Source organism: Schistocerca americana, chromosome 4, assembly GCF_021461395.2.
Source record: "Schistocerca americana isolate TAMUIC-IGC-003095 chromosome 4, iqSchAmer2.1, whole genome shotgun sequence".
Lineage (NCBI taxonomy): Eukaryota > Metazoa > Arthropoda > Insecta > Orthoptera > Acrididae > Schistocerca > Schistocerca americana.
Window position 1 is genome coordinate 831,492,338 of NC_060122.1, and position 27,444 is coordinate 831,519,781.

At 38.5% G+C, this 27,444-nt stretch overlaps 1 protein-coding gene across 1 annotated transcript in view; it reads left to right on the forward strand.

Annotated features, from left to right (window-relative positions):
• Positions 1 to 27,444, forward strand: part of LOC124613837 (osmotic avoidance abnormal protein 3-like) — a 303,288-nt gene that overhangs the window by 245,090 nt on the left and 30,754 nt on the right. Inside the window, exons 10-12 of the mRNA XM_047142560.1 lie at positions 13,837 to 13,896; positions 14,026 to 14,186; positions 27,309 to 27,409. Coding sequence (XP_046998516.1) covers positions 13,837 to 13,896; positions 14,026 to 14,186; positions 27,309 to 27,409 — 322 coding nt within the window. The remainder of the gene's footprint in view (positions 1 to 13,836; positions 13,897 to 14,025; positions 14,187 to 27,308; positions 27,410 to 27,444) is intronic.

Here is a 27,444-nt window from a genome sequence, read left to right on the forward strand (position 1 = left end):
TGTCTGTTTGTAGCAACATGGCAACTACACCACAAGGGAAATCATTCTGTGTGTTGGGATTCGCACAAACTAATCCATTGTTCAAGTGCAACATGCAACCTGTCATTTATTCTGCAAGAAGCAACCTCTGCACAAGCTGATTTATGGCTAGCATAAAATATTCTTCGAAGTTGGTTGCAAGTGCACAGAGAAGAGTGCTGGTTGGCCATACAAGTCTGATGTAAATGGTGAGAGTATCCATGATACGTTCAAACAGAAGCCCTTGGAAGTCCACAAAATAGGCAGGTCAGGAACTCCAACCTCCTCAAACAATAGGGTGAAGTGTTCTGAAATGATGCCTGCATATGAAGCTTAGAGGTTTCAGTTACTGCAGCAGTTGTGTCCTGGCAACCATAATGGGAGATACCAATATTGCATTTTAATTCTTCAGGATATGGCAGAGGACACTTTCTGGGTCACAAAATCCTGGCATTGTCATCAAATGTGAAAGAGACTTGCCAAAACTGAATGTGTTTTGTGCCATTTGTGTTCACAAACTTTATGGACCTCTCTTTTTTATGGAGGAAACTGTGATAGGAATGTCACAGGTGGACATGCTGCAAAATTGGATGTTTCCTTGACTTCACCACAAAGATTCCAGTGGTTTCATTTTTATGCATGCTGGTGCCCCGCCTCACTTTTGCGTTGAGATTTGGCATTTGTTTAATAACACCATCCCACAATGTTGGATTGGAAGAGATGGACAACAAGATCTTGTTCGCTATTTTTGGCTTCCAGGGTCATCAGACATCATACCTTGCAACTTTTTTCTGTGGCAGTTCATAAAAGACAGAATCTTCGTTCCATTTATGGCAGCTACTCTTCAAGATCTGAGAACTTGAATTGTTGAAGCTATTAATTCAATAAATAGGGACCTGCTGATTGATGTGTGGAATAAATGCCTGCCATTTAATTGTTTTTTGAATAGTGCATGGTGCTCATGTTGAATGTATTATACAGTGCCTGTGTGAACATAAAACTTTGAGCCTTCCTCTGTCCAGTAACATGCAGTGTGTTTCTATCTTTCATACTTTTTAATAAAGAGATGAACTCTGTTCTGTCTTTCTGAATCATCCTGTACATAGTGAGCATTTGCCTAAAGAAATGGAAAAAATGTACATGTAAATTAGGTAAACATCCATAGCACATTTTTGCATTTTTTTTATGTGAGCAGACTGTGACTGGTTTAGTAATAAAGATAACCCTTGTAATCTGGTAACAACGAATATATCCCAGCAGACAATCATTGGTGCTTATTGGAAGGTGGAGACTTCTTGGAGAAACGTGCAGGATGGTAAAATAAATATAGGAGGAATAACATGAGGGAAGGCTCATTATCAGATAACATAATAGAATATATGTAAGTTATGGTATTAGAAAAAATATAGGTAAAAAGTACAAAAGAAGGAGTCAGGAAACGTGTTTGAAGTAACCAAGTAGATTTGGTATCCTACAGAGAAGCTTTGTCATTGAGATGCATAGAAATAAGTATCAGAGGCTGGGCATACTGTTAAATATTTAATATGGGGCATACCAGATGGTTTGTAGGTATTGGAGAGGAGAAGGGCAGACAAACCCAGGGAAGGGACAGTCTAATCTTTGGTTAGGTGAATCCATAGACAGTGACCTGAACCATTTTTGTATAGAGGCAATAACAAAGAGACACTAACACTGGAAAGGTGAAAAGATATTTACACTGTATCTGTCCGTAAGAAAAGTTGTAAGCACAGCTCTTGCAGAAGCTCTACAGTGACTGTTAGTCACACTTTTGAAGTGTTCTCCAAATCATTTAAAGGCTAATAGACTTACCCGGGCACTGATGATTCTTTGAATTTATGTTTACACATGTATCTGACTTACCACAGATCTGAGATATGAATCTGTGGAGTGTGGTGTAGGTTAAAATGTCAGCATTTGACTCCTTATGGTAAAGGTGAACTTAAAACATTTTCTATCTCAATAAATTTGAGAAACTTATGAGGCTGTAATCTAGAAATGGAAAGAAAAGTAAATGCAATTACGTTTGAGGAACAGTACTGTAATGTAATAACGATATAGACTTATCAAACAGGGTAAATATCTCTTATGCTTTTATTTATGCAAATGAAATAATGTATGTATAAAGTAGCTGGATGGTGGTACGAGGGAAAGCCAATACAAATAAAGCAGTAAAATGTGTAATGGGAAAGTCATTTACTAGATTATAGCATGGAATGAACAACTGTATGGTTGAACAGACGTAGAGCCTACACCGGTATTTTGACAAGCTATGTTAAGTGTGAGACACTCTCTTTTATCTAAGCAAGCTGAATTACATAATAGATATTTTTCTAAAATGAAAATGAAATAGAGGGAGCTAAGCTCTCATAAATTCTAGAAAAAGAAATAATGTGTCAAGATATATGTCACACTAAAAAATTGATAAATGTGATGGTGATTTTTGTAATGCATGATAAGTGTAAAGTTTATGCTCGAAACTAAATATTCATTAATTAAATGGACTGGACGAAAAAAGATATGCTCATACATTGCTTGAAGAATTAAAAATGGGTTTGGTCTTAAGTGACCTTACGGACAGATGATGATGATGATGATGATGATGATGATGATGATGATAATAATAATAATAATAATTGAATAAAAGTTAAAATTATTTTGTCTGTCTGACATTTTTCAATGTTATGTGATGTTTGTAATTGTCAAATAAGATGGGTTTCTAAACATCTATTGTGGCCATGGAGGAATGTGTCACATGTCAATTCTGTGATATAATGTGTTCCACTTCAAACCACTCAGGCCAAGAAAAGATGTTTGTGGAGACTAGAAGATACAGGTAGTTGTTAAGTGTGGAACATCCCATTGTGTGCACTATGGTTTGCCATATGTGCAAGTGTGGTGTAAAAGACATCAGCTCAGAACATTGACAAGGTGTAATGGCAAGTGGCTGTCTCCACCTGCTGTGGCACAGCCCACACCATTATTTGATTTGATTTGATTTGATTTATTTCTTGTTCCATAGGTCCAACTGTGTTGGATACACAAGGACGTGGAATGAGTCAGTTTTTTACAAATACAATCTGATAATCTTATAGCATATACAGAAATTTGAGTACATAATTATATAAAAGTTTATACAGTAAATTCTTTGGGCAGCAATATAGAAAAAGAAAATACATATTTTCTTAGAATCATTAAAACACTACAGAAAACACATACGGAGCACACACAGTTACAGAGCTCAGGTTAAATAAAATTCATAGTGGCATTATGTCAACTTGTATTATATAATATTAAAATATTACAATTTATTTAGTTAAAAATTCATCTAGACTGTAAAAAGCTTTTTCTAGCAAAAATATTTTTAGAGCTTTCTTAAACTCACTATTGTTGTGAATCTTTGTCTTTATTTCGGGAGGAAGAGCATTGAAGAGTTTTGCTCCAGTGTAGTGGACACCCTTTTGTGCCAGGCTCAAATTTCTGAGTTCACTGTGTATGTCATTCTTCCTCCGTGTGTTATGCTCATGATAATTACTGTTTGGTTGAAATATATCTATATTTTTACAAACAAAACACATGAGAGAAAAAATATATTGGCATGCAGTTGTGTATATTTTAAGATTACGAAAACTATTTCTACAAGAGTCTCTTGGGCGCAATCCACATATAATTCTTAAAGCTCGCTTCTGTGCAATGAACACTTTCCTTGCTAATGGCTGGTTGCCCCAAAAAATAATTCCGTACTCAATGAGACAATGAAAATAGCCATAATATGCCACTTTTGCAGTGTTAGGTTCAACACATGTAGTGACAACCCGTAAAGCATAGGTAGCAGAGCTAAGCCTCTTACAGAGATCAATAATATGTGAAGACCAATTCATTTTCTTGTCAATGTGCACTCCAAGAAATTTTGTTGTTTCCGTTCTAACTATTGGTTGATTACCACATGTCACACTTATCTCTCTCTCTTTTTCTGTTTTTGTACAGAATTGAATAAAGCTGGTCTTGCTGGAATTTAATGAGAGACCATTCACCTTGAACCAATTAACCATATCTGAGAGTATGTGATTAGTGAGTTCCTCAAGATTGTTGTCTGTTCTACTGCTCATAAAAATATGTGATTAGTGAGTTCCTCAAGATTGTTGTCTGTTCTACTGCTCATAAAAATTGTGGTATCGTCAGCAAATAATGTAAATTTACACGGCAGGCTTGTACATGATGGTAGATCGTTTATAAAAATCAGGAATAATAGTGGCCCAAGAATTGAGCCCTGGGGCACTCCACATGTAATGGAACTCCATTCAGAATCTGAGGAAGTGTCACATACTCCACCCGAGCTATTCAACACAACTTTTTGTTTTCTGTCTTGGAGGTACGACTGTAGCCAATTGCCCGCAACACCACTTATTCCTACTAATATTGCTTTTTGCAAGAGAATCTGGTGATCAACAGTCAAACGCTTTGGATAAATCACAGAAGACACCAAGTGCTAGCATTTTTTCATTAAGAGTTTCTAGGACTTCATTTGCAAGTGCGTAGACTGCATCTTCTGTTGAACGGCCCTTTTGAAAGCCAAACTGGCTCTTACTGAGAACTTCGTTCTTCATGAGATGATCAGTAATTCTTACATGTATTAGCTTTTCTAGAATTTTGGAGAAAGCTGTCAGCAAAGAGATAGGTCGATAGTTAGTTAGTTCATCTTTATCACCCTTTTTGTACAGGGGCTTCACAATGGCATACTTAAGTCTACTGGGAACAACACCTTTCTGAAGGGAAGCATTGAAAATATGACAGAGAATGTCCCTTATCCACACACAAGAATATTTCAATAAATTACTAGATATATTATCAACCCCTGCAGAATTCGTACTTTTTAGAGACATGATGATTTTTTGAATTTCTTCTACAGTGACAGGATTAAGGTGCATTTCTGAAATTGTGTTTGAATATACGGCTTGACAAAGAGTTACAGCTTCATCAACATCGGGCTTGCAACCAATCTGTTGAGTTACTGATAGGAAGAGTTTATTAAAAATCTCAGCCACCGTTTTGGGGTTATCTACTAGGATACCTTCATATCTGATATTATTTATATCTTCTTTACTTGTTGTATCTCTTCCTGTTTCTTTTTTTTACAATGCTTCAAATTGCTTTATTTTATTATTAGAATTATCTATTTTCTTCTCATAATAAAGGGCTTTTGATTTCTGTATTAGTTTCTTCAAAATTTTACAGTATATTCTATAGTGTTCCCATTTTTCTACATCTTTACAGAATCTTATTGGAGCATAAGTTTCCCTTTTAGTTTTACATGGCTGTTTTATACCTTTTGTAATCCAAGGCTTGCTTACAGAATTGGAAGCCCTGTTTCTGACCCATTTCTTGGGAAATATTTCTTCAAAAAGAGCACAGAATTCATTTATAAAACAGTTAAATTTAGTATCAACATCATCATGGCTATATACTAAAGACCAATCCATTTGCTGCAACCTGTGGTTGAAAGTTCCTTTCGCCTCTTCATTAATTACTCTTATGAATTTCCATTGAGGAAATTCTTTTTTGAACAGATTAACGTCATAAATAGTGAGAATTTGTCCATCATGATCTGAAAGCCCACTTATTACCTGCCTGACAATATAATTCTGATGTCTATTTACATCTAAAAAAATGTTGTCTATCATAGTTCGGCACTCGGATGTAATTCTTGTTGGGAAGTTTATTACTGATGTCAGATTGTGTAAGGTCATCACAATCTCAAAGTCTATTTTATTCTTATTTTCTGTCAAAAAGTTTATATTGAAATCACCTAATACTACAATATCCTTCGCTTTTGAAAGTAGCCATGACAGTAGGAGTTCCATTGAATGCAGAAAAGTTTTTATGTCACCTGAAGGAGCCCTGTATACAGCCAACACTATTATTGTGTATAATTTAGTTGTTATTTCTGTGGCACATGCCTCAAATTGTTGTTCCACACAATATTTCTTAATATCTATAGCTTTGTATGCTACACTATCCTTAACATAAATTGCTACTCCACCTTTATCTTTACTTTCCCTACAGTAGTATGCTACTAAAGTATAACTTACTATAGATGGCAAGGCACATTTATCAGTAACATGGTGCTCAGTTAAGCACAAAATCTGGGCATTATTTATACTGTCCTTTTCACTAATGTTAATAAGGAGTTGATCTGTTTTGTTTAAGAGGCCCCTTATGTTTTGATGGAAGAACGAGATGCCTTCCTCTTGCTTTTTCATTCTATTAGTGCTGTTACCTGACTAAGAATCCATTGGAGTCTGCCTTGAGACAGGAGAGAGGAGACACCTGACACTACCTACTGTTGTCCCTTCTTTTTCTTCAGGCCCACACATAAAAAATCGTTGAGATGAGAAGGAGGCTCAGCATTTCTTCTGTCCAACAGCCTTCTATTTGTTGTTGTTGATGGTGGTGCTGTTTCTGACACTTCAAATGTTGGTTCTACCACTACTGCTGTGTTTCCTTGTGAACTTGGAGTCTTCTCGTTTTTGTTATTTTCGTCTAAAATAATACTTGGCTGATGAGGAACAGTAGTTCTTTTGTTGTTGAAATCAATGTCCACTGTTCTTTCTGTTAAAATTTGGTCTTTTTTTACATGTTTTGCTGCTGATGATGAAGTTTCTAATGAATTTTTTTGAAGCGTTTTCGTTATGGAGTCAGGCGATGGTAATGCAATTATCGTTTTGGTTTTGAATTTATTTTGATGGTTTTTTATTACCCTGGTTATCAGGCTTGTCAGATATTCTTTCCCCAAGCCATTCAGGTGAAGTCCGTGTTGCATGTGGAATCTACGTCCAATACTGCTTATATCAATGCATTTCACGTTTTTAAAATGTCTGCAGATTTTTGCAAACTGACTGTTGGCACTTTCTATTTCCCTATTAACACATGACCATCTTACAAGATCATAGCGATGCGGAATATTGATAAGTATTACGTTAGTGTGAGTGAGGTTCCTCAGACACTGTTTAAGATCGCGCGTTGCACTCGCTGTTTCATTTTTGTAGACATCGTTTGCGCCTCTCATAAGTACAACGAAGTCTTTATCATGCAGATTTTTTGCCTCTGCGGATTCGGTCATTTTTTTAAATTTTGCTAAGTGGGGCTCCCGGTTTCACTATACCACACGAAAATGTTTTAGTTGTTTCTTTTAGTTTACTCGGAAGTCCACGACCATGGCTGTCTGAAAACACAAACAGTTTCCTGTTATTGGAGTTCACAATTTGCGAATCGTTTTGTATTGTTTTACTACACACTTCGACACAAATTTTGGTTGGCACATTTATATTGACCTCCTTCACAGTTGATTGCATCAGTAAATTTTCTTCTCTTACCTTATTCCCCAAAGTGCCTTTTTGCTTTTCCCATCGTTCATGTGAACTGTAAGTTGCATTTTCACTATCGGCAATCGAAAGCACTTGAAATGTGTTTTCATGCACAAAGCTTGCGTAACTTTCGCAGGTTTTCCTCATCACCACCAGCATGCACAGTGCCTTGTTGACAACTTGGATCCATGGCTTCATGGGGTCTGCACCACACTCGAACCCTACCATCAGCTGGGACACTTGTGACCAGGTCACAGTTTTCCTGTCTTCCAGGGTCCACCTGAAACTGTTATGAGCCCAGGAAAGGTGCTGCAGGCAAGGCTATGCAGTTAGCAAAGGCAGTTGTGTCAGTCATCTGCTACCACAGCCCATTAATGCCAAATTTCACCACACTGTCATAACGGATATGTTCATCATACTGTTGGCCACTGCATTGTTCATGGTGAGGGGTAATCCCTGAAATGTGTATCAGCACTGTTGAAACTGTGGATCATGAAATATTGAATTCCCCAATGATTTCCAAAATGGAATGTCCCATGCTTCTGGCTCCAACTATCATTCTGCATTCAAGGGCTGTTAATTCATGTCATGGAGCCATACTCATGTTCGAAACCTTTCCACATGACTCACCTGAGTACAAATGTTAGCTCTGGCATGCACTGCCCTTATATACCTTCTGTATGCAATACTATCACCAACTGTGTATGTGCATATCACTATTCCATGACTTTTGTCACTGTAATTGGGATTATCAAAATGGTTTTCACAGACAGAGATAGACGCTTTCAAACAGAGATAGATCCACTACTAACAATATATTTGTAGTTAGAAAAGTGAATGAAAAAGTATGGGAGTGTTAACAAAAAAAAGCTTACTTATTCATCAATTTCATGAAAGCTTGTGACTTCATTCAGAGGCAAAGCCTTTGGAATGTAATGAAAAAATTTAGATTTCCCATTAAACCTATCAGTCTTTGTAAAATTTGCATGGATGATAGTATAAGGAGGCTTTTTCTTAATGGAATAAAATATGGTCATTTTAGAAATAAACCTGGACTAAGACGAGGTCCCTTCTTTTTTTAATGTAGCCTTCAAGAGAGTTGAGAGTAAACTCAAACTGATACCTGCTGGGATTCTCCTGAGAAATAAAGTTAAGATGTTAGTGTATGGAAATGATATAGTACTCCCAGGAAAAAGTGAAACTGAGGTTAGACAGCTATTTGTGGAGCTCACAGAAAAAGCATACAAACTTGTTGTTGTGGTCTTCAGTCCTGAGACTGGTTTGATAACAGCTCTCCATGCTACTCTGTCCTGTGCAAGCTTCTTCATCTCCCAGTACCTACCGCAACCTACATCCTCCTGAATCTGCTTAGTGTATTCATCTCTTGGTCTCCCTCTACGATTTTTACCCTCCACGCTGCCCTCCAATACTAAATTGGTGATCCCTTGATGCCTCAGAACATGCCCTACCAACCGACCCCTTCTTCTAGTGAAGTTGTGCCACAAACTCCTCTTCTCCCCAATCCTATTCAATACTTCCTCATTAGTTATGTGATCTACCCATCTAATCTTCAGCATTCTTCTGTAGCACCACATTTCAAAAGCTTCTATTCTCTTCTTGTCAAAATGATTTATCGTCCATGTTTCACTTCCATACATAACTACACACCATACAAATACTTTCAGAAATGACTTCCTGACACTTAAATCTATACTCGATGTTAACAAATTTCTCTTCTTCAGAAACACTTTCCTTGCCATTGCCAGTCTACATTTTATATCCTCTCTACTTCGACCATCATCAGTTATTTTGCTCCCCAAATAGCAAAACTCCTTTACTACTTTAAGTGTCTCATTTCCTAATCTAATTCCCTCAGCATCACCCGACTTAATTCGACTACATTCCATTATCCTCGTTTTGCTTTTGTTGATGTTCATCTTATATCCTCCTTTCAAGACACTGTCTATTCCATTCAACTGCTCTTCCAAGTCCTTTGCTGTCTCTGACAGAATTACAATGTCATCGGCGAACCTCAAAGTTTTTATTTCTTCTCCATGGATTTTAATACCTACTCCAAATTTTTCTGACATCTGGTTTCTGTACAAATTGTAAATACCCTTTCGCTCCTTGTATTTTACCCCTGCCACCTTCAGAATTTGAAAGAGAGTATTCCAGTCAACATTGTCAAAAGCTTTCTCCAAGTCTACAAATGCTATAAAGGTATGTTTGCCCTTACTTAATCTAGCTTCTAAGATGAGTCGTAGGGTCAGTATTGCCTCACGTGTTCCAACATTTCTACGGAATCCAAACTGATCTTCCCCGAGGTCAGCTTCTACTAGTTTTTCCATTCTTCTCTAAAGAATTTGCATTAGTATTTTGCAGCTGTGACTTATTAAACTGATAGTTCGGTAATTTTCACATCTGTCAACACCTGCTTTCTTTGGGATTGGAATTATTATATTCTTCTTGAAGTCTGAGGGTATTTCACCTGTTTCATACATCTTGCTCACTAGATGGTAGAGTTTTGTCAGGACTGGCTCTCTCAAGGCCGTCAGTAGTTCCAATGGAATGTTGTCTACTCCGGGGGCCTTGTTTCGACTCAGGTCTTTCAGTGCTCTGTCAAACTCTTCACGCAGTATCGTATCTCCCATTTCATCTTCATCTACATCCTCTTCAATTTCCATAATATTGTCCTCAAATACATCACCCTTGTATAGACCTTCTATGTACTCCTTCCACCTTTCTGCTTTCCCTTCTTTGCTTAGAACTGGGTTTCATCTGAGCTCTTGATGTTCATGCAAGTGGTTCTCTTATCTCCAAAGGTCTCTTTAATTTTCCTATAGGCAGTATCTATCTTACCCCAAGTGAGATAAGCCTCTACATCCTTACATTTGTCCTCTAGCCATCCCTGCTTAGCCATTTTGCACTTCCTGTCGATATCATTTTTGAGATGTTTGTATTCCTTTTTGCCTGCTTCATTTACTGCATTTGTATATTTTCTCCTTTCATCAATTAAATTCAGTATTTCTTCTGTTACCCAAGGATTTCTACTAGCCCTCGTATTTTTACCTACTTGATCCTCTGCTGCCTTCACTACTTCATCCCTCAAAGCTATCCATTCTTCTTCTACTGTATTTCTTTCCCCCATTCCTGTAAATTGTTCCCTTATGCTCTCCCTCAAACTCTGTACAACCTCTGGTTTAGTCAGTTTATCCAGGTCCCATCTCCTTAAATTCCCACCTTTTTGCAGCTTCTTCAGTTTTAATCTACAGGTCATAACCAATAGATTGTGGTCAGAGTCCACATCTGCCCCTGGAAATATCTTACAATTTAAAACCTGGTTCCTAAATCTCTGTCTTACCATTATATAATCTATCTGAAATCTGTCAGTATCTCCAGGCTTCTTCCATGTATACAACCTTCTTTCATGATTCTTAAACCAAGTGTTAGCTATGATTAAGTTGTGCTCTGTGCAAAATTCTACCAGGCGGCCTCCTCTTTCATTTCTTAGCCCCAATCCATATTCACCTACTACATTTCCTTCTCTCCCTTTTCCTACTACCAAATTCCAGTCACCCATGACTATTAAATTTTCGTCACCCTTCACTATCTGAATAATTTCTTTTATTTCATCATACATTTCTTCAATTTCTTCGTCATCTGCAGAGCTAGTTCGCATATAATAAACTTGAACTACTGTAGTAGGCGTGGGCTTCGTATCTATCTTGGCCACAATAATGCATTCACTATGCTGTTTGTAGTAGCTTACCCACATTCCTATTCATTATTAAACCTACTCCTGCATTACCCCTATTTGATTTTGTGTTTATAACCCTGTAGTCACCTGACCAAAAGTCTTGTTCCTCCTGCCACCGAACATCACTAATTCCCACTATATCTAACTTTAACCTATCCATTTCCATTTTTAAATTTTCTAACCCACCTGCCCGATTTAGGGATCTGACATTCCACACTCCGATCCGTAGAATGCCAGTTTTCTTTCTCCTGATAACGACATCCTCTTGAGTAGTCCCCGCCCGGAGATCCGAATGGGGGACTATTTTACCTCCAGAATATTTTACCCGAGAGGACGCCATCATCATTTAACCATACAGTAAAGCTGCATGCCCTCGGGAAAAATTACGGTTGTAGTTTCCCCTTGCTTTTAGCCATTCGCAGTACCAGCACAGCAAGGCCGTTTTGGTTAGTGTTACAAGGCCAGATCAGTCAGTCATCCAGACTGTTGCCCCTGTAACTACTGAAAAGGCTGCTGCCCCTCTTCAGGAACCACACATTTGTCTGGCCTCTCAACAGATACCCCTCCGTTGTGGTTGCACCTACGGTACGGCTATCTGTATTGCTGAGGCACGCAAGCCTCCCCACCAACGGCAAGGTCTATGGTTCATGGGCGGGAGGCATACAAACTTGGCCTAAAATTAAACAATCTGAAAACAAAATACATGATAATTCAAAGGTGTAAGAATGAACAAAAAACCAATCACATTTATTAAGAGGCAAACATAAATTCAGATGTACTGAACTGTTCTGGTTTCTGGGTGCACTGACAGACAAACAAAATCAGAGACAACTAGACTTGAAATTGAGACTGAAAAGCACTAACTGAGGCTATCACTTCATATAAAAACTTGCACAGGATCTGAAGTACTGCGAATAAAAACTAAACTGAAGCTGTATAATACTATCATCAATCCTAACCTATGCAGTGTAAATGTGGAGTTCAACTAAACATAATAATATAAGTTACAAGTTTCTGAAACAAAGTTTGTAGGAAAATATGTGGTCCATACTGTGATAATGAATCACAAAACTGGAAGAAAAGAGACAACATAGAAATCCAAATGCTATCACAAAAAGCAAAAATAATGAGCATAATAAGTTCCTGAAGACTTCAGTGGTCTGGCCATCTGATCAGAGTGAAACAGTAGTCAAGTATTCAGTTGTTAAAAAGACCGAGGGGGGACCTAGTACTACATAGCTAAATGAAATTAATACAACATGCAACAGGATTGGTGTAAATAATTGGTAAGAAGCATCACATGACAGAAGCAGTTGAAGGGAACATGTGATAGCGGCATGAGATCTTTGAGTCCCTTAGAAGATAAGAAGAAGTAAATTGGAAGTCCAGGACCTTAACTGCTTTAGTACCTCATGCTGTGTTACCACATTCTTGTTCCAGCAACTTAATTGCATGGTGTCACTTCCTTTATGCAAATTATGTGGAAACCTGAATGTATTATGATATAGTATAATTGATGGAAGATTCATTTTGGTGTGTTCTGCTAGGTAGGAGATTCTATTTTTCCTGCACAATATTTTGACAATTTATCTAGTGTTTATCAACATCTATGAGCTGTGTTTCAGCATGCCTAATGAGGGTACAGAATGTGGCTGAATTAAATTTGGGCATTTTTCCATAAACATTAAGAGATGTGAAATTTTCTGTACTCTCTTCATGTTAAATGTAGATAATATCTTGTATATATTCAGATATTTGTTTTGTATTTGATTATTTTGTTTGCGGTACTTCCTGGATGGCGTGTGGCAGATGGATTTCATCAGCAGACACCCCAATGTCACAGCAGGTGTTGCATGGAGCTACCAATGCTGTATCATGTGCAAAAAAGGATCTCAGAGTACTCTGTGTCATGGACAGCAAAGATAACAATGTCAATCAATATGTAACATTTGAAATTATGGAAAAGGCTTGGTTTCAGTTTGAGTATAGTCTCTGTTTGAGACATGTTTGCACTTATATCTATAATAAACATTTATAGTCAGTTAAATCTACTGAGAGCTATTTCATAGAAAAGAATAATGGAAGATAACTACAGTTTGAAGTAGAATATTATACACTGAATTGGTGGTAGCTTTTAGCCACTATCTGAAATCAAGACAACCAACACGTAATAAGGATTACCTAGGTTAAGTATATTGTAGTAGTTTATAACAAGTTTGTTCTTCCCAACGTAAAACAACATCCTTATAATCAGTGCACATTTCTGCTCGGCTGCAGGAGTACATTGATTTTGATGATACTATTTTGTAAACACATCAACATTTCAAATATTGTCATTATATTGATCATTTAATAAGACTATTAGTATCTTTGTAGTATTCACGACCTTATTGGGTTGAGCTTCGCTGTATCTTTAATGCTTGTATTATTTCAAAAGTAGAATATTTTAGTAACAGGTTCAGGGTTTTTGATAGTAATGAGACTTTAAACTTAAAATTATTAATGCAGTTATACCTCAAAAACCATAAGATTATCCTTTAATCACTTTGTATATAGCATAGTAGGATAAGTAATTCTGAAGTCATGGCAAAAAGGGAGGTAATAGACAGATATGGTAGGCTGTAAACATGTAGAGGACTGAGCTATTTCAAAATGCTAGTAATGTATGTTCATTTGCAGGACTCAGATAATGATCGAGAATTGAGTTTAAGACAAAGATTTCTGAAGGATAAAGTGAGGGTATGTACAATTATATCAGTTATATGCTTTCAGTGTTAAAATAACAGTTGAAGTGTGGATGCAGATTAGGTCCATATATTAACAATTAAATTGTAAATGTTAATTATTTCTTAAATATTTTTATTCTAGCTTAACACTCTTGAATCAGAAAACAAAGACCTTCAAAATGAATTTGAAAAAGAAAGAAAGAATTATTTAGAAATTATAGGAACTTTATGTCGACAGATGAAACTTTTCAAACAAATAACTGAGAAAATAGTACCAAATCTACGCAAGGACTGTAGCTACAGGTAACAACATTCCAGCGCCAATTTTATGTATAAACTGACACAAAACAGAGAGAAAATACTAAGCAACAAAACGCATGTTGTAATTGTGTACATGCATCTTGCTGGGGTTCATGTATTGTAATTTATGGAGCCCACTTGAAATGAGTTACTTGAATTGCAAAAAATACTAGTACTCATTTGTACAGTTTACCTGGAATTTATGTACAATTCAATATTACACTTGTTTTCGTATATGTCTTGCTTATAGTCAAATTTTAATTTGATAGAAATATCTATTTTAGAATCTTGCAGAAAAATGAGACACTAGTTTTCATTTTTTACACAATAACAATAACTGCAAGTATGGGGATCTATACTCATCAGCAGAAAATTTTGAAACATTGTCACTTTAAAGTTATTTTACTAGAGATTGATTTCTGTTTGTTAATTTGTTGTTCACTTGAGAATGCACAAGGTATTGGCCAGTAGGATGATAAATAATTCCAAAGCTAAGGCCAAATTAGGGGTATTGGTCTTCAAAATTTTTAAATTTTGTTGGATGCAACATTTTGTTTTTTAAGTTTTGAAGCTGTTTTCTAATACATTTGCCTTGCTGACTGGCCTGCACCACAGCTATCATCTTGTGCTTTTAATTCTTTCATACGATTCTCAAATCTTTCTTAAATTATTCACTTATTTCAAAGCTATCTAAATTTCAATTCTCCTTCATACATATTATTTATAAACATGCTTGAAAACCTTCACAATTAAGCACTTTTATTTGCAGTTATTTACAGAGAAAAGAGTTTTCATTATTTTTGCCTCCTTGAAAATAAATAAAAATTTTAAAAAGTTATAGTAACTGTCATTAAGCCTGTTCCTTTCCTTAAGAAAGCAATACAGACATGCTATTTCAAATCATAATGATCCAACTGCTATTAAGAATATAATACTAATAAATTATTCAGTTATTGTAATTTTAATTTTAGGTTAAGTTTGCAACAAAATAAATAAATTTTCAGTATTATAAGCAAGCAGTCACATAAAAAATTGTCATTCACTTAAATGGAAAGCCCTATCTCTCCAGAAAATTGTCAATTAAATTAATAACAATAACTTGTAAAATCTCAGTTTCCTATATTAAAAATGAACAGGGTATTAATTGCCATGAAATAAATATTAGAGCATTGGAAGCTTTAAGTCATATCTGTGAAGTAATAAAATATTTTTTGTGCAGTTCTTTTGAAATTGAACAAAAAATAAATTGTTAATAACAGGGAAAACTGCACTAGCTGTAATTTCTAAATTCATAGCTGGCTCAGCTAAAAATCAGTACAGACAACTTATTACATTTCACAATTTGGGCAGTGGTTTTTAATATGAGATTTGCAAACATGTTTTTCACAGAATGAGATTTTCACTTTGCGGTGGAGTGTGCACTGAAACTTCTTGGCACTTTAAAACTGTGTACCAGTCTGAGATTCAAATGCAATACCTTTACTTGTCAGTAGAGCTCTTGCCCAAGAAAGGCAAAGGTCCCAACTTGGACTCTTGGTCCAGCATACAGTTTTAATCTACCAGGAAGTTTCATGTTTTTACAGCTTTTTGTAACAATTTGATAGTCAGAAATTGCATTTGGCACATTTGGAATTTTCATTTCCGCAACTGGAACTTGGTGTTGAAGAATTTCCTGTTTCTATTCTTCTAACAATAGATGTTGAATGTTCATTTAGTGGCAGTTGTTTCCTAGGATGTTGAATGTTCATTTAGTGGCAGTTGTTTCCTAGCTTTAATATAAGAAGTTAATCAAGAAATCCTTGACTAATTAATATGGGTTCTTCTAGTATGTGATGTGTGATAAATATCAGTGAGATTTATAGTTTAGTTCAAATGGCTCTGAGCACTATGGGACTCAACTGCTGAGGTCATAAGTGCCCTAGAACTTAGAACTACTTAAACCTAACTAACCTAAGGACATCACACACATCCATGCCTGAGGCAGGATTCGAACCTGCGACCGTAGCAGTTCGAACCTGCGATCGTAGCAGTCGCGTGGTTCCAGACTGTAGCGCTTAGAACCGCTTGGCCATTCCAGCCGGCTGTATAGTTTAGATTTCACATTAAGCTGAATATGTTGCTTAAACTGTGATGATAAGTATAGTGAATAGGCTCAGAGTGGAGAGCAGTATCAAAAAAAGCACATTACAGTAGTTAAACTTATAGTTCAAGAATTACTTTGCTTTATTTCTTAAATAGCAAGCCACACTGGATTCACATGAGCAACATTATGTATCCATGGCCAGGCAACTTGTCTGGCATATCCATTTTTAAGTGGTTGTTTACAGGACACTGCAGACAGTTAAAATTAAAACCTGACCACAATGGAGTTCAGAGTGAGCTACAGCCACTTGCTGACCACCTGATTTCAACATCAGTTTGGTGTGAGCTGCATTTTCTGTGCGACCTTTACCTTCATTTCCCTTTATACCTCTTAAACATTAATACCTGATTCGTCCTGCATCACAAGTTGTTTAAGAATTTTGCATTAGCTTGTACAGGCATGCTGCTGCAGTCTTGCAGTCTTACACCTGCAGGGATGATTCCAATGCATTCTGCTGTCCACCAGTAGATGATAATGGCATCATTTTCACAGTGGTATGAGACTTTAATCCATCATAATTCAGCAGGTTGCAAGAATTATTTATAAACTATACACATAGCTGCAGCATATATTTGTTGTGAAATAGTTGCCAACACAGAGAGAACAAAAAGATTGAGGTCCAGGAGAAATTTCCTGGAGACCATTCCAGTTTTGCAAACAGCAGCAGCTACAGCAAGGAAATAATTGTGGATTTCTTGACTTAACAATAACTCTTCCTGGACTCTCCTCTCAGAAAGCCTACTGCTGGGGCATGAACAGAACTGGATTGTGTGGAGATCCACAGGTCACTCAGCCATCTTAGTTCTGAAGTTGGAAGAGCCAAAAGTAATTTTCAGAAATGGTATTTGTAATTTGTAATTTATTTGCGTGAAACATGTAATTACATGCATAGCAATTGGTAGTACAATACAACAGTATACAATCTAATTTTACTTTATAATAGGAACTTAAGAATGTAGTCCAAATTATTTGCATAATAATACTTCAGATTTTAGTTTCTACAGTAGGCTATAGAAGCACTCCTCAATGAGCCATGATTTTAGATGTTTTTTGAATGTCTCTCCAGTTATTACCTTCAGTTCATTTAGCAGTGCATTGAAGTATTTTGCTCCATTAATATATGGACTGTTTGCAGTTTTTTTCAGTCTTCTGTGTATTATGTGGTAATTTTGTACTTGTCTAGTATTGTTATCATGAACTTCTGCATTACAACAGGTATATTTCGTATCTTCTACAGTTAATACTATTGTTTCAAACATATGCATTGAATAGATAGAATTTTAAATTCTATAAACAATTCCTTACATGATGTTCGAGCATCTTTTTTGCCTAATATTCTCAAAGCTCTTTTCTGGAGTTTAAATATTCGGTCTACATGAGTTTTGGAAGCCCCACCCCACAGTGCAAGACCATATGCTAGAAACGGATGTATTAAACCAAAATACATCATCCTCATTGTTTGGGTATTGACATATGGAGCTATTCTTCTTAAAACATACGGGCTAGATGATAGCCTTGCACATACATTGTCAATTTGTTGTGTCCATAGTAGTTTGCTATTTATGCATATACGTAGGAATTTACACTCACTGCAGATTTGCCCTACGATATTGCTGTCTTGAGAATCAATACAAGTTTGCAAATCACCAACATTGAAGGGGATTATATTTGTTTTTTGTAAGTTGACTTTTAGACTGTCATTTTCAAACTTTTCCTTTGCAATATCTATAAACTTTTTTACCTCTATGCTGCGATTAAGAATATCATTTCCCCAACAAAGGCCTGAAGTATCATCTGCATACATTGTAATGAAGGTATCATTTTTTACTATCTTTGGGAAGTCATTGACGTAACATATAAAGAGGAAGGGACCAATTATCAATCCCTATCTATGGATACCATCAACTTTTACTGCATATAAACATGGATGATGAAAGATCTACTGGATTGTCAACAATGTCTTGCATTTTGCATTTCCTCTGCTTGCGAATCTGAACACAACTGAAGTGGCATGACTTTGGTCAACAGTAATGTAGTTTGATAATTCTTGCTTTCATTTGTTTTTAATAGTAATCATCATGTGTTGTAATTGTTACTGACTTGGAGAAATAATAAATAATATGTCTGCATATCAGCGAAAGCCATACTGAAATCCCTACAGTGGTTCCTGAGATTAGCCCAAACATACAGACAGGAACTGCTGCAGGGGACTTTAATTTGTGTGTCTACAGGAGATGTGCATAAAATGGATCATATCCATTGGGCAGGTGCAGTTCCAGTGGTAAAATGATGCATCTACATCTACATCTAGGTCTATACTCTGAATACTAGTGTGAAGTGTATGGAAGAGGGTACTTTCCTTTTGCAGCATATATTGGCATTTCTTCCCCTTCAATTTTTGTATGGAGTGCAGGGAAGAATAACTGCTTAAATGCCTCTGTGCACACTGTAATTCTTCTTAATTTGAAGCCATACTGATCTTGTTTTCATGATCCATACATGAGCAACATGTGGAGAGCTATAGTATATTCCTAGATTCTTCACTTAATACTGGTTCTTGAAACTTTGTGAGCAAATTTTCATGGTATACTCTCAAGTATCTGCCAGTTTAGGATTTATAGCATTTCATGATATTCTTCCATTCTTCAAACAAATTTGTGACCATTCATTATCCTTCTTCACATACATTCAACATTCCGTGTACATTCTACTTGGTATGAGTTCATGGTGGTGTAACATCTCTGACTAGGTAAAAGGATGACTGCTGCCCTGTGAGGCAGTGGGAGTTTGTGTGCTCTGTATGCTCATAAGATTACATGAGTCATTTATACTGCGCTTATTAATAAACAGTGAGGAAACCGTACCTCTATGCTGTGTCACTATTCCGCTATAACACCACATGTACACCATTTCCCACAGTGGTGACCCTGAATTTCTGCGTCACACAACGATTTTGCTGTTGAGTCGAAAACCTGCTGCTTTGATTATGTCATCAAGAATGCTGCCATTACAAATGACTGAACCACACTGTTTCTTTGACAATGTTGACAACATCTGTCAACAAATACTCATGAATTCCACAAATATTCCATCTGCAAAATCACTAAATATCTGCCAAGGCTTGGATGATACTACAATGCTGAATGACAGTGACAATGACTTCATTGTTTGCCACAGTTTTGGACCAGCCTCACATCCCCACTGATGTCAAGCAGTGAACTGTGCCACGACGAGTGTCGAACTTACCAAGTGACTTCACAACAAGCTTTTCAGATTCGACACCAAGTGGATCTATTCCTGGTACTTCAGAGAAAAGTGCAGCAGAGAATCACAATAAAGAATGGCTACCAGCCTCCATAGCAAATAGTGATCTAAGGCCTCTGACTTTTGCTCAGGATAAAACATCGCATGTCCCAGTGCTAGTGATTATGAGTGTGATTATACCCACATTAATGACCTGAACCATATGGAGACCTCCCACAGTGCCATTAAGGTTGAACAACTATGCTCTGCACCATACCATTCCATCATTCTGTATTCATCATCCATCTGTCGACTGACTGCGGGCTCAAGGTTTTTCGTCACCTTTCAGTACCTGTCTATTCTGATTTTCCAAATCTTGTTCTGACCGTTGGGAATAAACGTGAGTTCTGTGAGGCAGACTATGATATCACTCATATCACAGCCGTGCCAGGTATCACAACTGACTCGCTTCCGGTCCAGCATTATGCTTCGCATTTGCATCCATGACATACAGACAGTGCTACTGGATAATAAATGGATCACACCTTCCTTCTTTACAGTGCCAAGACCCCATGCACACTCTCACATACATTTTCCATTGTCCCAGACATCTGACATTGGGAAAGTTCTGCCTACTGTGTCATCCCCGGAACTTCATTCACAAGTGCAGCCATTCATCAAACCGCTGATGGCCATAATACTGTCCACCACCATCTGAAACTATTGTGGCATAATTGGGAATGACAAGAAGATTGACACTCTTCTTAACTAACCTCGAACCATATTTGCAACTTGATTTGGATGTTCTGGCTTTTCACTAATTCAAAACTGCCAAGACACTACTGCTACAATAACTAACATTCACACATGAGCAACAGTTACATCTCATCATCAACGAGACTATTTTGGGCTACAGCATGCTGTCTTCATTCTGGTGCTGCCTGCGAGTTCTAATTGACCCAACACTCCTGCCTGATAGTGTGCTATGGCCACTTCGGCTCCCAAAACTGCCAGAGAAATCCAGACAGTGCTGCTAGCACATGAGGAGCCACTGCTGGAGTGTAAACTTTGAGTCGCTGACAGAATGCACACACTATCACAACACAGCATTCTAATCAACAATCAATAGTACCACACTGTAGTAAATGCCCAGTATGCCTGCACCAAAACTGATTTTGCATGATCCCAGCCAAGATGTTCCATCAGTCCATGCAGCCACAAACTACCTGATGGCAGTCGGACCAACCCTGACTGGTGAGTGCCCACTGCCCCTCCCACCCCGAGCGCCTTCCGTGGCTCCGGCAGACAACACTCACCTACAGTGACAATCAAGGTTGTTGCCCCCCCCCCCCCCCCCCTCAACTGGCCATTGCCCCAATGAAAGCTGCACTGACCAAGTGTATCACCTGCTTCTGTGCCCAACACACAGCAATACTACTTCTGGTTTCACATCAGATTTGGGCAGGATGCACAATGCTGCAGACAACCCTCTTGTTGTTGATGTGGTCTTCAGTCTTGAGACTGGTTTGATGCAGCTCTCCATGCTACTCTATCCTGTGCAAGCTTCTTCATCTCCCAGTACCTACTGCAGCCTACATCCTTCTGAATATGCTTAGTGTATTCATCGCTTGGTCTCCCTCTACGATTTTTACCCTCCACACTGCCCTCCAATGCTAAACTTGTGATTCCTTGATGCCTCAGAACATGTCCTACCAACCGATCCCTTATTCTTGTCAAGTTGTGCCACAAACTCCTCTTCTCCCCAATTCTATTCAATACCTCCTCATTAGTTATGTGATCTACCCATCTAATCTTCAGCACTCTTCTGTAGCACCACATTTCGAAAGCTTCTATTCTCTTCTTGTCCAAACTATTTACCGTCCATGTTTCACTTCCATACATGGCTACACTCCATACAAATACTTTCAGAAACGACTTCCTGACACTTAAATCTATACTCGATGTTAACAAATTTCTCTTCTTCAGAAACGCTTTCCTTGCCATTGCCAGTCTACATTTTATATCCTCTCTACTTCGACCATCATCAGTTATTTTGCTCCCCAAATAGCAAAACTCCTTTACTACTTCAAGTGTTCCATTTCCAAATCTAATTCCCTCAGCATCACCCGACTTAATTCGACTACATTCCATTAGCCTCGTTTTGCTTTTGTTGATGTTCATCTTGTACCGTCCTTTCAAGACACTGCCCATTCCGTTCAACTGCTCTTCCATGTCCTTTGCTGTCTCTGACAGAATTACAATGCCATCGGTGAACCTCAAAGTTTTTATTTCTTCTCCGTGGATTTTAATACCAACTCCGAACTTTTCTTTTGTTTCCCTTATTGCTTGCTCAATATACAGATTGAATAACATTGGGGAGAGGCTACACCCCTGTCTCACTCCCTTCCCAACCACTGCTTCCCTTTCATACCCCTCGACTCTTATAACTGCCACCTGCTTTTTGTACAAATTGTAAATAGCCTTTCGCTCCCTGTATTTTACCCCTGCCACCTTCAGAATTTGAAAGAGAGTATTCCAATCAACACTGTCAAAAGCTTTCTCCAAGTCTACAAATGCTAGAAACGTAGGATTGCCTTTCCTTAATCTTTCTTCTAAGATAAGTAATATGGTCAGTATTGCCTCACGTGTTCCAAGATTTCTACAGAATCCAAACTGATCTTCCCCGAGGTCGGCTTCTATCAGTTTTTCCATTCGTCTGTAAAGAATTCGCGTTAGTATTTTGCAGCTGTGACTTATTAAACTGATAGTTCAGTAATTTTTACATCTGTCAACACCTGCTTTCTTTGGGATTGGAATTATTATATTCTTCTTGAAGTCTGATGGTATTTCGCTTGTCTCATACATCTTGCTCACCAGATGGTAGAGTTTTGTCAGGACTGGCTCTCCCAAGGTTGTCAGTAGTTCTAATGGAATGTTGTGTACTCCGGGGGCCATGTTCGACTCAGGTCTTTCAGTGCTCTGTCAAACTTTTCACGCAGTGTCATATCTCCAATTTCATCATCATCTACATCCTCTTCCATTTCCATAATATTGTCCTCAAGTACATCGCCCTTGTATAGACCCTTTATATACTCCTTCCACTTTTCTGCTTTCCCTTCTTTGCTTAGAACTAGGTTTCCATCTGAGCTCTTGATATTCATACAAGTGGTTCTCCTTTCTCCAAAGGACTCTTTAATTTTCCTGTAGGCGGTATCTATTTTACCCCTAGTGAGATAAGCCTCTACATCCTTACATTTGTCCTCTAGCCATACCTGTTTAGCCATTTTGCACTTCCTGTCGATATCATTTTTGAGACATTTGTATTCCTTTTTGCCTGCTTCATTTACTGCATTTTTATATTTTCTCCTTTCATCAGTTAAATTCAATATTTTTTCTGTTACCCAAGGGTTTCTACTAGCCCTCGTCTCTTTACCTATTTGATCCTCTGCTGCCTTCACTATTTCATCCCTCAAAGCTACCCATCCTTCTTCTACTGTATTTCTTTCCCACATTCCTGTCAATTGTTCCCTACACCTACCTAAACTACAACGGTGATCAGACGTAGGTGCTCCAGGCCGCTCTTTGTTAACAAGGTGCCTCTGCACACCACAGAAAAACAACACTGACACAGCATTTCCATGGGTAAATGGTTCCTGACAATTCATCCATGACAGGCGCCTGCACACATATTACCTCATTGATACTGGGGCTTACATGAGCATTCTGCCGGCTGCTCTCATGCCTGCTACTCTGTCACAATAGCTGTTGCAACTGTGAACGGCCACTGACACTGTAATGCGGTTGCTGGAAACACACACATCACGCTCGACCTCGGCACAGGTATGCAAATACCTTGGACACTCTTAGTGGCAGGGGCAGCTGAACCAGTCCTGGGAGCCAATTTCTTCTGGCAGATTTAAAAAGAGCCCCCATTAAACCACATACAGTCTGTGCCATGTGGGATGGTACAGTGGTACAGTCCACCACATTACAATCACACCAGGCCCCACTGTCCACTGCCACCCCCATCGTCTAGCTTCCAAAAAACGTAAAGTGACTAAAGCTGTGGTGGATGAACTTTTGTGAGCTGGCATAGTCAGGCCATCAGACAATGCCCGGGCATCCCCGATCAAACTAGTTCCTAAAAAGAATGGTACTTGGCACATATGTGGTGACTACCACTACCCCTACGGCCATACAATGATTGACAGCTACTCTGTTGAAAACTTGCATTATTTTTCCCATGTCTTGGCCAGGGCAAAAATTTTCAGCGTTGTCAGTTGCTAAACTACAGACCTGCAAATTCTAATGGCAGCCAAATACACACAAAACAGCAATAATCATTCCGTTCGTTCAGTCTCTTTTGAGTTCCTACAGATGCCTTATGGACTAAAAAATGTGGCGCACAAATGGCAAAAATTTATCGATAGCATACTGTTCAATTTGCCTTTTTGTTATGCCTGTCTAGATGACATCATATTCTTTTTGTAAATCAAAGAAGACCACGACAACCACTTGCATATCGCCTTTGATAAGCTGACCTCTCACAGGACCATAATAAACAATGAGAAATGCCAACTTCAGCACACAGTGGTCCACATTTCACTGTGAACTACTAGCCATATATGAAGCAGTTTGTTGCTTTCAAGATGACATTGAGGGGAGACCCCTTACCATATATACAGACCACTGTCCACAGGAAGATGCATCTGCAAGCCATCAGCAGATTCCGTACCCAGGAGATTCTGCCATCTCGATTTAATGGCACAGTTCACTAGCAACATACGATATGTTAAATGTACCAATAATATTGTGGCAGATTATCTTTTCCGTATCACAGCTACCTCCACTCAGCTGGACTTCGATAGGATCGTAGATGCACAAGCAGCAGATGCCGATCTTCACAACTTGTCTAACAAACCATACACCAGACTCCAGTTGCAACAATGCATGCTATCTAGTGCAACCAACCAAGTTTGGTGTGATGTTTCGAATAAACGGGTATGACCAGTCATCCCAGAGCTGTATCACAGGTCAAATAATGACCTTCTCCACAACCTTGCACATATAGGCATGTGCCCCACCATATGCCTCATCATGGAATCATTTGTCTGGACTACCATTAAAAAGGATTGTGGCATGTGGGCCAGGACTTGAATTCCGCACCAGCAGGCAAAAACAGGCCACCATTCACAGGCCCCCTTTGGTAAATTCCTTATTCCAAAGGGGCAGTTCCAACATGTCCACATTGACATTGTAGCACCACTTCCTGGATCGCAAGGCTACTGTTACATCCTGTCAATGATAGATCGCATGATATGATGGACGGAGGCCATGCCCATTTCTGACATATCAGCAGAGATAGTAACAAAAACTTTCGTCAACAGTTGGATTGCCAGATTAGGCTGCCCAGCCTCCTTAACATTGGTATAGGGTTGGCAGTTTGAATCCCAGCTTTTCGATGACTTATGCCACCTATGCAGATGCCAACAGTTCCACACAACCACCTACCACCCCAATCCAATGGCTTCATGGAGTGGTGTGATCAGATGACAAAAGTTGCTATCATGTGCCACTCAAGAATTGTGGGTGGTGGCGCTCCCAGCACATAAAGATGATCTGGATGCATCACTCACTGAAATATTATATGGTAAGCCCCTCACTCTACCTGCTGTATTTGTAGTGCATGAAACGGTCGCCACAGACTAGGATGTACCAGACGTAGTCCTGCATCTGTGCACCATCCTTCTCTCATCACATGACAGAATGAATTTTTAAAAGCCTGGCCACATGTACTCATATGATGCTACATACAGACACAGTGAAATCTGCCCAGCAGCCACCATTTGCAGGACGATACCATGTGTTGAAATGTGATACAAACACAAGTTGTTGGAAAACAAATAACAATGTCGGTGATCTGGCTTAAACCATAGGTGACTTTAGCAAACCTGTCACAACAGACACTACACACCCCACCACCATTAGGCCATTTCCAAGTGCATGTGAATCTCCACAATTTTCTGCCCAACGACATATTTATCACGTTACACAATACCGAGCTTATGATTACCGCTACCTAAATGGACAGGCACTTGAGTGCAAGCACTATCACACACAGTTTTGTGCACACCACTCCTGTCGCACCAGAAGTTGACACAGCAGGAGTCACTTCCAATTTTCCAGCAGATGGTACACTTACCATCACTGCCCCAGCTTACACTGCCGCAGGCCCTGCAGTGCTTCCTGTGGATGCAACAACGCAAGGAAAACTGCCAACATGCCTTCTTCCTCAAGTACCACTGCCCAATTAAAGATGCCACCAATACTATGTCCTTAACTGCTAACACTGTCAGCATTGGTCACTCCACGGATGTCGTGCTTTGGGCATGCCCTGTGCCTCTTGGCACACCTTGCTGACTATGATGTGTCTTCCATCGCATCCACCATCACACTGCCACCTTTATCACTTCTGACAGACAATGCCCTGTCACATAATCTCCTTACATGCTCTGCATTACGGGTGGGGGGGCTTTGTAACAGCATAACATGTCTGACTAGGTAAAAAGAGGATTGGTGCCTTGTGAGGCAGTTGGAGTTAGTATAATCTGTATGCTCATAATGATTACACAAGAAATGTACATTGTGCTTACCCATGAATAGTGAGGAAATTGTATATCTATGCTGTGCCACTATTCTGCTGTCACACCGCTGGTATCCCATTTCCCACAAGTTCCCCACTCTTGAGCAATATACAGGGTTATTACAAATGATTGAAGCAATTTCACAGCTCTACAATAACTTTATTATTTGGGATATTTTCACAATGCTTTGCACACACATACAAAAACTCAAAAAGTTTTTTTAGGCATTCACAAATGTTCGATATGTGCCCTTTTAGTGATTCGGCAGACATCAAGCCGATAATCAAGTTCCTCCCACACTCGGCGCAGCATGTCCCCATCAATGAGTTCGAAAGCATTGTTGATGCGAGCTCGCAGTTCTGGCACGTTTCTTGGTAGAGGAGGTTTAAACACTGAATCTTTCACATCACTATGCGTGAAACTTGTCCACACGCGTTCAACCGTTTCTTCGCTCACTGCAGGCCGACCCGTTGATTTCCCCTTACAGAGGCATCCAGAAGCTTTAAACTGCGCATACCATCGCCGAATGGAGTTAGCAGTTGGTGGATCTTTGTTGAACTTCATCCTGAAGTGTCGTTGCACTGTTATGACTGACTGATGTGAGTGCATTTCAAGCACGACATACGCTTTCTCGGCTCCTGTCGCCATTTTGTCTCACTGCGCTCTCGAGCGCTCTGGCAGCAGAAACCTGAAGTGCGGCTTCAGCCGAACAAAACTTTATGAGTTTTTCTACGTATCTGTAGTGTGTCGTGACCATATGTCAATGAATGGAGCTACAGTGAATTTATGAAATCGCTTCAATCATTTGTAATAGGCCTGTACTAGGATGGGTCATACAAGTGTTCTCTATACAATACCCTTTTATTTACAAGCCATACAATAGTTTTCACAAAATTATATTATGATAAATATCTTTTGAACTTTTGAAGTTCCATTGTTGAACATTTATTCCTTTTCAATTAAGAAATGACTATTTTATTTTAATGAGTTTGTTCACTGTCATTATCTTTCTTTAATGTAAACTACACCACAGAATTTAGCAAAAAATTAAAAACATAAATTATTGAAAACAAGATACATACATTTAATTTTTAGTGATCTGGAACGAGTGAAGGGCCAAGCAGTATGGAACGAAGAGGCTGAATGCTGGATTCTTCCAGAATTTGTTTATGAACAAATGAAACTTCCTTGCATTGGTAAAGTGTTTCATTTCCAATAAATTATTTTTCTT